Below are 9,944 nucleotides of genomic sequence, written 5' to 3'. Positions count from 1 at the left end.
AACGATGGATGATCTGGTAACGTGGTACCTGTCATAATTTATGGATGCTCGAAGCTATTTATTGAGAGCAGACGGTACCTATGGTTTACTGAAATATCAACACTCTATAGTTGACATGATTAATTACCTGTGTGACTCTCTATGGTACGTTTGGTGTATAGCATTACATTCGAGATGTTTGCTGCAGCCTGTCTACGCAACTCTTGGATTCAAGGAGTAGTCAGACCACCATGGCCCAGTCCAAGATCAAGCTTACCTACTTCAACGCTAAAGGGCGCGCCGAGATCTCCCGACTGATCCTAACGGCAGCGGAGAAACCGTTTGAAGACGTCCGCATTGAATCGTCGCAATGGCCCAGCCTCAAGGCCCGTGAGTAGGACCTTTTGCTTACCTGCATATAGTCACACTCTCCTACTGTCTGTCTTGTCTCGAGGATATGTTCCTTGGGGTGATGCCTACCTGCCTTTGTCTCTGATCTCGGTCTTCTCCCACTTACTTTTACCTCTAGTATAATTATTCTCTATGTTCTTCTGTACTTTGTGCTTGAAACTAGAAACACAGCTGTGTGGTCATGCATACACAGTCCCAGTATGCAACATAGTACGAACATTCTTTCTCCTTTACTCCCTTTCTACCTTCCTCCTGTAGGGGTGAGGTGAGGTCTAAGTTCGACCGTGTTTACAAAGCCATTAAGGTGTTGTGCAAGGTAAGGTGAAAACGTGTTCCTACTTCTTTTTCGCAAACATTGATCGCTGCGCTGGGCTTGTCGCTCTTTTTTCTCACCAGCCACAGCTGTCGTGGGGGAGAACGAAATGTGATAGCAGACGGCAGAAACAGGGTTGTCAGGCTGCTCCAGGCGTTCGAACACTCTTTAATAAGCCCACCCTTAGTCCAGCTTGCAGTGGATTTGCAAGTGCTGACACATTGCCATGTTTAGCAATGAATACGTCTGTACTTGAACCACAGCAAATCTCTGGAATTTGTATATCTCTCTCTCCAACTCTCCCTTCTATTACTATTTATTCATCTCTAGTCCCTTTTCCTTTTTCTATCTCTCTTCCATAGCTGTATTTCGTTCTCTTTCTTTCTTTATCTCTCTTTTCTTCTCTCTCTCTCTCGCGCTCACTCATTTGTCAATTACTAGCTTCACACGTAAGTGTGTTTCTATGTGCGTGCACAGTTGCCCTGTTGAATTTATGAACACAAAACCTCACTTCTTTCAGAAACCAAGTTCAACTGTCTGCCAACCCTCACTTGGGGGGAAAGAACTATGGACAGAGCATGGCTATTGCCGCCTTCTTGGCTAGAGAGTTCGGTGAGTGCACTATTTCTCCAGACATTTCTGGCTGGAAGTATAAGGTCTTTGCTATTTGCGTGGTTGATGGTTTGCTCTTATTTTCCCAACGCCTTCACCGAGCTTACCCAATAAAAGGTATGTTTACTGTGTTCAGGAGTCTTGCCACACTAAAGGTTAACAAACACTGAGCAAGGTTTTACAAAAACTGCTGAGAACTATATCTTGATATTAATTGTATTCTTAACGCATGAACAGTTTCGTACCCGGCATGACAGCGCATTTAATATCAAACATCTGATACTCGCTTATTGTGCTGGTACCATTTGTTCGTATATGCTGAGTGCTCCGATTACCTGTTCTAGTATTTAGAGATGGCATAATATTGCGATCACAGGTTGATATGTTCTCGTATGTTCAGGCTTGTATGGCAAAGGTAACGTAGAGGCTATGCGAGTGGACGAGGCGATAAACGTCTGTTTGGACTTTCAAAAGTCCATGATGCAACTGTTCCATGCGAAGGATGACGAGAAAAAGGTGACTATGTACAGCAAAAATTTCTTGCTTCTTAAACCCTTATGAAAGTTGGTCAGTCTGAGATTTTAACAACAAAAAAGTGTGGACACTTGACAATGCAAAAACAAATTTTGATGAGAGAGACGTGATGGAGGGAAAGAGAGAGGAGGTAGGTATGGAGAAAGAAGAAGGGTAAGATAATTGGACTGGAAAACGTTAGTGAGAGATAAAGATAAACGAATCAAAGAAGAAAAAAATCCTGCAACGTTTTCGCCAGCCTTTAGTCCATTAGAGATTGACGATTATGGGATAGGATGTTCGCTGTCGACATGACACACGCAGTATGTCAGAGGTCAAATAAACTCCACACACAGGCACACCTACTCTCATCTCTCTCTCACATCGTGGTTTGCAGGCTGAAGTCATGAAGACTGTCGGAGAGGACCTCGTCAAATACTTCACGATGTTGGAGAACTTGCTCAAGGAGAATGGCAGCAACGGCTTCTTCGTTGGCTCTAAGGTAATCAATCCTCATTGCTGCAGCTGCAGAAAGTCTGATGAGACTAAACGTCAGATTCTGGGCTGCATGCTTGCTAAATGTCAGTAAAACATCCCTCCACAAGACGATGTGTAGAACACATGTGTATGTTGTTTATGTTTATGCTTGTGTTGTGTATGAGACATACAGTTATGGGGATGCCTGCCGACTACTTCACTTCAGGTTGTTTTTGCTTCTCTTGTTGAGACGATAGAGATGTTACAGAGATAAAATCAAGACGAGGACATTTAATCTGTATTTTTTAAACTTGTGCTTACACATAAAATGCACTTTCTCGCTCACATACACAGAAAACAGCATCACCAATGAAAGAATGGCATAGTCCTACGTAATGTGAATCAGAACAATGCAAACAGGCTACCTGGATTCAGAAAACTGTTATGAAAATCGTTTTCCATGTTTCCTGATTAATGCAATCTCACTGTTTGTTTTTTTTTTTAAACATCATAGCTTACATGGGCTGATCTCTTCGTGTTCGATCACCTTGAGAGAGCGGACAAATTCAAGGAAGACTGGGGCACCAGCTTTCCCGAGCTGAAGAAGCTGAAATCCAAGGTGGAATCCATCCCCGCCATAAAAAAATACCTGAGCTCGAGGCCGGTGACAGCCTTCTGAGCTACTTCATGTGCAATTTTATTGTGACGAACAATTATTTATATCCAACCTTTAGTTACTAGCTCTGATGTTGTGACTGAAGCTGTTTTTCAATTGGACAATGTTGGACTTTGAAATGTTTCTGATGTAGGTTAAGCATGTAGTTATGCTGAATTGTTTTATGATGGTGTTGAAGCTGATAGCAGCCTGCACTATGCGCGTACTTTGAATCGCCAATAAATAAATAAAAAATCTTCCAGGCGCTCGGCTTAGTTCTGACACCAAACACAAACTTTGCCATTAATTGCACATCGTATTACAAAAAATAAAAGATATGTGCATAAGTTAATAGCCTTTTCTTCATTTTCTTTTTTTAAATCCCTGCACGTCCTGACAGTTTATGGTCTTGTCTACTTTAACAAAAATATAATTATGAAAATTATGCAAGTTTAACTTGCAAAGATCAAGTGCTAAATAGAAATACTTCCCGACATGATTAACTATATATCCTATGGGATATATCAGTTGTTATTTAAGGGTGTAGAATAGTGGAAAAGAATAAGCGAACAAATACAAAGAACACACACACACACACACAAAACTGGTTTACAAAAATTCCCTAGCACTCTATATCAAACGTTTAAAATAAAAAAGAAGGAAGTCACGATACAAAGGAATATTTAGTTTATCACGTAATTCCCGACATCCATGTAGAAAACAAAGCAACAGATGTGTTTAATGATAAGGCTATGCGGTTTGTTTACCAAGCACTTTTGGACACCACTTTGTTCAAAGACCCAGACACACACCAACAGACGCATTGCAACAGTATCTTTTAAATAGCTTTTCTTTTTATTTCCACATATCTCATTAAAAACATAGAATCAGCTTCCACAGATTATGCCACAAACCTTTTTCATCTCTCACATGATTTTTTTTTTTTTTTGGGGGGGAATTGGTGTTTTATGCGTGTCAGCAACTAAGGCTATATTACAGCAAGCAGCCAGCCCTGTAAACAGATGTCACGTGCAGAGAAAGATCAGCGTGCCCGAGACGAGAAATGAACTCAGGGTAGCCAGCCTTCACTGTATTGGTGACAGGCGCTAACCGTTGCGCCACCGGACCGCTAACTTTTTTTTTTTGTGGGGGGTGGAGGGTAGGAATTACAATCTCACAACTCTCAGATAGTTACCTGATTAAGCAAATGATCCTTACTATCTTTGAATACAGCTTGGATACAGAACCATGCAATCACAACCTTTAATCGGCCTTCACCAAGTGATGACCTGTCTGACCTGACAAATCGTCTGCTGAGCGATCTGTCATGACATGTAGGTCGGGTATCGCTGGCTATGACCTCTTCTTTCGAGCAAACATTTCTCCAACCACTGCCAGTCGTGGCAACCACATCGCCAAAGTATTCAAGCAACAAGATTGTAGCACATCAAACCTTGGCAGCTTCCACAATTGGAGGTGGAAAACCAAATGAACATTAAATCCCAGGTACGCATCCACACATTATCACAGTAGTGCAAATGACAAAGATATTAAAAATTATATTTAAATATAAAAGATAAATAACCTGTATAACATTATAACAAAAGATAAAGTAAGATAAATTAACATGAAGGTACAACGCTTACATGTTGTTATAAGAGTGAAGAAAATCATAGCACCTTAATCAAAAACCTCAGTTTTAAAAGCGATGGTTATGAAGTAGGGAGGTGACATTGCCACAGACAGAATTTTCAACTCTGTGAATGCCATCTGGCAGTTGATGGTAGAAGGGATGTACGCTTCCCAGACGGTCAGACTTGAGGTACTTTGTACCCAGCACTGACGAGACCGGCCCTCAAGGCAGTTAGCGCCAGGTCAACTTTGTCCACAGCGCAGTTGTGACCCATGATCCCGATGCGCCAGATTTTGCCAACCAGGTCACCAAGGCCTCCGGCTACTTCCACCTTGTAGCTACAACATACAGAGAGATGCTTAAGTGAACTGAAGAGGACGAAAAATAACCCATGGTGGTGTTTGTTAGTTAACTCTTACAACACAGCTGGGGCCCTTTTCTGCAATGTTTATGAACACATATGCACATTAAAACACACGCGATTACACACATGCATGTGCACTAAAGAATGCACAGACAAACGCTAACTTCTTGTAATATTTAAATATAAATCAGTCTCACTTTTTCATGGCGAAATCTGTGATATCCTTCCAATGGACCTCTTCGGGAACCTTAATGCAGGTGACACAAGGGTTACGAATGTCCTGAAACAACATCAGCACTTGTGTAAGCATCCACAGTACTGGCTTCTCTCCACCACCAGCTCACAATCTTGGTGACGAGGTGACGCCCTGTGGTATTGCTGTCAGATGTGATGTGACACTATGTAACATAGCTGCATGGAGTGATGCTGTGCGATGATGGATGGGATGCCTTGATGCAAGCTGGTGGCTAGTGCTATATTTAGTTGCTAGCTAATACAGCATTCCAGTCAACAACATACTCAAATTTTCTTTTCATACACAGTATTAAGAAAAAAAAATCAGAATGAGACATTAAATCACTAAAGCACCATTTGCAACTATTCTTCTTAATTTGCCAAAAAATCTTTTTAACTACTCAAAGTATTCTAATATACTCATTCAAAAATATATCCTTCCTGTATGTGGTTCTTTAATTAAAAAATTATAGAACTGAAATCAGTACAATACTTTCTGAGATAAGAACAAATTTTGCTCTATTAAACTAATGCTGCCACCTAAGAACATCAAAGTGAACAACGGGGATATTATTTTAGCTTGTTTGCTACACAGAGGTGAGACAGCTTACTTTATCAGTCACAAGAAGCTGCAAACCAAGCTTCTCAATGCCCTCCCACAGATGCTCTGCACAAGCTCTGTGATTAGCCCAGCTCTGTTGCAGACCCTGGTTGAACCAAAAAACACAGACATCTTTACCCAAGGGCTTTGCTGCCATTACAAATCTGGTCTAAATCTAGTTACACAGGAGCTATGGCTATTTGATTACAATTCATGGTGTATACATACCAAACAGAAAATTTATATTAACACACACACACAAACACGCAAGCACTCACCCATGCCAACCAAAGGATGTATCCCTATTTTTCACACACACACACAAATCCACATACACTGGCCTCTCTCTCTCTCTCTTTTTCTCAGGTTCACCCACTCACTGACAAGACCAATTAATCATGCCTCACCACTTCTGAAAGGTTAGCCAGACCCTCCCTCAAGCCATACATTAGGCTGATTGGTGATGTATGATGGTATCTGAAAATAATTGACCCAGATTAATTTTGCAACACAGGTTATAAAAAAAATAAGAATTGTACCAAAATGTACAGAGAAAACCTTGTAGGCCAAAGGTGCACAGCCATTCAAGATTGTTTTTTTCTACACCAACTTTATAAGGAATCTTATCTTAAATTTTCAAATGAAGAAAGAATACTACTAAGAATCCTTGATAACGCCTGCCACTTATTAACTCCCTTGCATTGGGGCGCTTGACAAGAAACATTCTACTTACCTACGAGGTTGGTTGTCACACCCAGTAATTTGACAATTCGGTGGCATCAAAGTAATATGATCTGATTCTAGTGGCACGATTTTCAATCTTCTTCCTGCAAAACACCATTCACATTTTCATATATTTCTCTGATTTTCAGGTTTGTTACAAGTTAAACAGTACATTAAATAGCAATCTTCACCAGACTGTAAAACTTTAACAACTATGCCGTGATAAAGACAAATTAGTTTTAAACCAGTTCCTTAGCAGAAAAGAATTAAACTTCATGTAGTGCCATTTGTCTTTATTTTTTGTCATCTCTTATTTGTTTCTTTTAAAAAATGAAAGAAAATTTGGGAAAGAGGCAGTCTATCTTTTGCAATGCTTTACCTCGCAAGGTCAGAGAAGGACATGGGGGCAGTACCTGGGGAAACACCTAGAACTTTCTGTGAGCCAGCATAAAGACAATCAATTTCTGAAAATAAATTGAATAAATTAATCAAATTACATCTAAATTTTAGTTCATATAAGAAAAAATCTGAATCAAATGACCCATGAAAATCACAAAAAGACTAAAAATTAAAATCTGAACATTTGAAAACCACAAATCATCAGAGAATATTGTCATGATGCTATATTCGTGTGTAGGAAAATCAGAAACACAATAATTATCAAGGACTACTACCAAAGGTAGGCTGGTTTAGTATTTCTTGAAAACTGCAAAATGTTTACTTATCCTTTTTAGGCAATTTTTCACATCTCAAACATTAGCCTAAGCAACCATCATGACAGAAAATTAATCATTACCCCAGGCATCCATAAATAGAGGGACTCCTCCTATGGCAGCCACCGAATCCACTACTAACAGACTGTCATATCTGTTATACAAAAGAGCATAAAATAATATTTACACATAAAGTTGAACACATTTTGAAGGCATAATAAGTACTATAGAAGACAATGAAGCATGCCAAATTAATGCATTCACTCCATAAGAAATGGCAAGGGATATATATTATTGTTATTTTGAGTTTGCTTTTACATTATTTTTGTGTCTGTAGGGATTCATTATTGAAACTGATATACTGAGGTTGTCTTAGTTGAACATAGTGAAGAGGTAGGAGAATAAAGTATCACAGTGGTGATTTCTAGAAATGTATTTATTTTCCCTTTGCTATGAGTTACAGGAACTTCATTTTATTGTGAGTTATAGGGAAATAGGTAAAGGGCTGAACATATTTATACCGGCGACACAGTGATCCCAGACCCTCCAGAGGCTGAGCTGTACCTCCAGATGATTCTCCATGGGTGATAAAGACAATGGCTGGATTGTACTTTTTCAAAGCCTGAAAAAGATCTCTATATATAGAGACTATACAGATTCCATCAGGCTTTTCAGCATTGTGAATAGCTTACATCTCTGTTTAACTTGTTTCATAAGAAATTTAATCCTTTTTGTTCTCTTCTAAAGAATCATGATAGCAACAATTGAATCACTTCCTTACTGAATTGGAGATTAAAAATAAACGAGAGTTAAAAGTTTAAAAAAAATCAGAAACTATTAGGAAGCTGTATTTAGTGAGTCAATAAAACGTACGTTTTAATGTCAAACACATCTGCACATTTGTTAAACGGATCAAATATCAAATTTAAGAAACAAAACAAACAAATCGAATCCACATATATATTCTTACATGTTATTCTCACAAAATCTCCAAAAGTGCAGAGTAGCTTTCATATACTGAACTGTAATCTCATCCTGTTATACTAATCTACATTCTACAATGTCTGTAATTTGTACCTCTTCAATTTCTTCCCTGGTGAAAACCTGACCCATAGGGTGAGAGATCTTCTTAGCTACAGATCCTGATAGCAGACAAAAATAAAACATAAAATTCTAAAACACTGTTTGATTAGATAACAATTTTGTTTATCTTGACAGTCAATTTTGTGAATCTTGACAGTCAATTTTGTATTTTTTTTTACTTTAATAAACTAACAAACGACACGTTTTGTCTGCTTTTCAAAATGTTCAAGACTAACTGCAAGATAACTTGTTTAAAGGGTAATATTTTCTCATAGATAATCGAAGTATGACAGACAGCCAAAACAGATACTTGTTTTTGTAATAGTTAATGTTAGAAGCTGAAGCATTTTATTTTTAAAATAATTTAAAATACTAGCTAGGTACTCAGCAACTCTTACCATTTCTTTCCACCATGTCAGCAAAACGAGTTCCCCAAAGACCATTTTGACAAACCACAGCAACCTCTCCAGGTTCTAACAGGTTACAGACCATAGCCTCCATTGCAGCATGCCCTTAAACAATAATGCAGTTTATGAACACCGTCTTAAGGCTGAAGAAATAATTATGATTATGGTTACTTAAAATCTAGAAAGCCTATGCCACTAGCACTGAAACAAGGAAAATGGTTTTATACACACATACACATGGCATGATCCCAGAATTTATGGATTTTCCATCTGCTTCTTTTTTTTTTTCATCATGTCATGATAAAAATGTAAACAATGCCATAATTTCTTGTGTGTACAAATTAAGATTACTGACCTGAACCTTGTAATGCAAATGTCCAGTTATTTCTTGTCTGGAACAAATACTGGATTCCCTGCTTCACTTCATCCATGATCTGTCATGTCAAACACTGATCTCATTACAGTTACTGGTGTAAAAATTGATTTTATCAAAATGTAATGCTATATTTATGCATCCACACGCGTTTGTGTAAAAACCGAGAGATTGAGAAACAAGTTAAAAGGAATTAAAGAGTGGCAGACTGCAAGAAGCCATGAAACTTACAGGAAAATTAACTTTTTCATGGTAAATATATCCTCAATTATGCTATAATAATTAATTTTAATGACGACTGAAAACTTTCGACCTTGTATATTCGGGTGAATTAATGTATATCATGAGTTAGTCTACTGTTTAATGCTTTCTCCCAGATCGCGGTGGAAACATATGGCACTAAACCAAACCTGAGTGTAATCTGGATGAAGATGACCGAGTAGAGGCAAAGCCTGCGCCTCGAGTACCCTGGGTGGTGCGTTCGATGGACCCGCACCCATCAGCAACTTGTTGGGGAACTGGAGCGGGCGGGATAAACATTCTGGAGGTGTCATCACAGGAGCAGACGACACACTCATGGCTGCAGCGCGGTGACAGACGTCTGCGGACAATAATGGACGGAAGCGAGGTGCCGCCTGACCTACTTTACTTGCACTCGCTTTGAAAAGAGCTGCCGAGGAAAAGCACTTTATCGAGCTTCGAGCCATAACTTCAAATGCCGGATGAGCTGTAACAGTAAAACTTCAACCTCTGTGATAAACACAGGGTGAAGTTTGGGGACTTTTTGACCTGACCCTCGTGAGGCCTTATCAGGGTGACATAAAAATATCTGCCACCCACCTGTCATCTCTAT

The 9,944-nt window shown here is 39.0% G+C and overlaps 2 protein-coding genes across 2 annotated transcripts; one reads left to right on the top strand and one right to left on the bottom strand.

Annotated features, from left to right (window-relative positions):
- Positions 1 to 206: 206 nt before the first annotated feature.
- LOC112558233 (probable glutathione S-transferase 5) lies at positions 207 to 3,217 on the top strand. Its single transcript, XM_025228567.1, has 5 exons — positions 207 to 369; positions 1,224 to 1,315; positions 1,716 to 1,831; positions 2,226 to 2,330; positions 2,820 to 3,217. The coding sequence occupies exons 1-5, from the start codon at positions 350 to 352 to the stop codon at positions 2,982 to 2,984; spliced, it is 498 nt and encodes a 165-aa protein (XP_025084352.1). The 5' UTR covers positions 207 to 349; the 3' UTR covers positions 2,985 to 3,217.
- Positions 3,218 to 4,102: 885 nt separating this feature from the next.
- LOC112555075 (serine--pyruvate aminotransferase-like) lies at positions 4,103 to 9,931 on the bottom strand. The gene is given in 13 exon segments (XM_025223266.1): positions 4,103 to 4,931; positions 5,155 to 5,237; positions 5,803 to 5,898; positions 6,200 to 6,269; positions 6,526 to 6,546; positions 6,548 to 6,619; positions 6,895 to 6,979; positions 7,312 to 7,382; positions 7,750 to 7,850; positions 8,306 to 8,370; positions 8,710 to 8,823; positions 9,074 to 9,152; positions 9,502 to 9,931. Coding segments are annotated over 13 exon segments (1,314 nt in total). The 5' UTR covers positions 9,799 to 9,931; the 3' UTR covers positions 4,103 to 4,771.
- Between the last annotated feature and the right edge of the window lie 13 nt (positions 9,932 to 9,944).

The sequence above is a fragment of the Pomacea canaliculata genome, linkage group LG2, assembly GCF_003073045.1.
Source record: "Pomacea canaliculata isolate SZHN2017 linkage group LG2, ASM307304v1, whole genome shotgun sequence".
Taxonomy (NCBI): Eukaryota; Metazoa; Mollusca; class Gastropoda; order Architaenioglossa; family Ampullariidae; genus Pomacea; species Pomacea canaliculata.
The sequence above is the reverse complement of the archived record's forward strand: the minus strand, read 5'-3'. Positions and strand labels throughout refer to the sequence as shown.

What these genes read in the sequence shown, in the direction of transcription:
- LOC112558233 (XM_025228567.1), top strand. Translation starts at nt 350, where the DNA reads ATGGCCCAGCCTCAAGGCCC. An exon ending in ATGGCCCAGCCTCAAGGCCC is followed by an intron (nt 370 to 1,223) that starts GTGAGTAGGACC and finishes CACTTCTTTCAG; the next exon opens with AAACCAAGTTCAACTGTCTG. An exon ending in CGAAGGATGACGAGAAAAAG is followed by an intron (nt 1,832 to 2,225) that starts GTGACTATGTAC and finishes CGTGGTTTGCAG; the next exon opens with GCTGAAGTCATGAAGACTGT.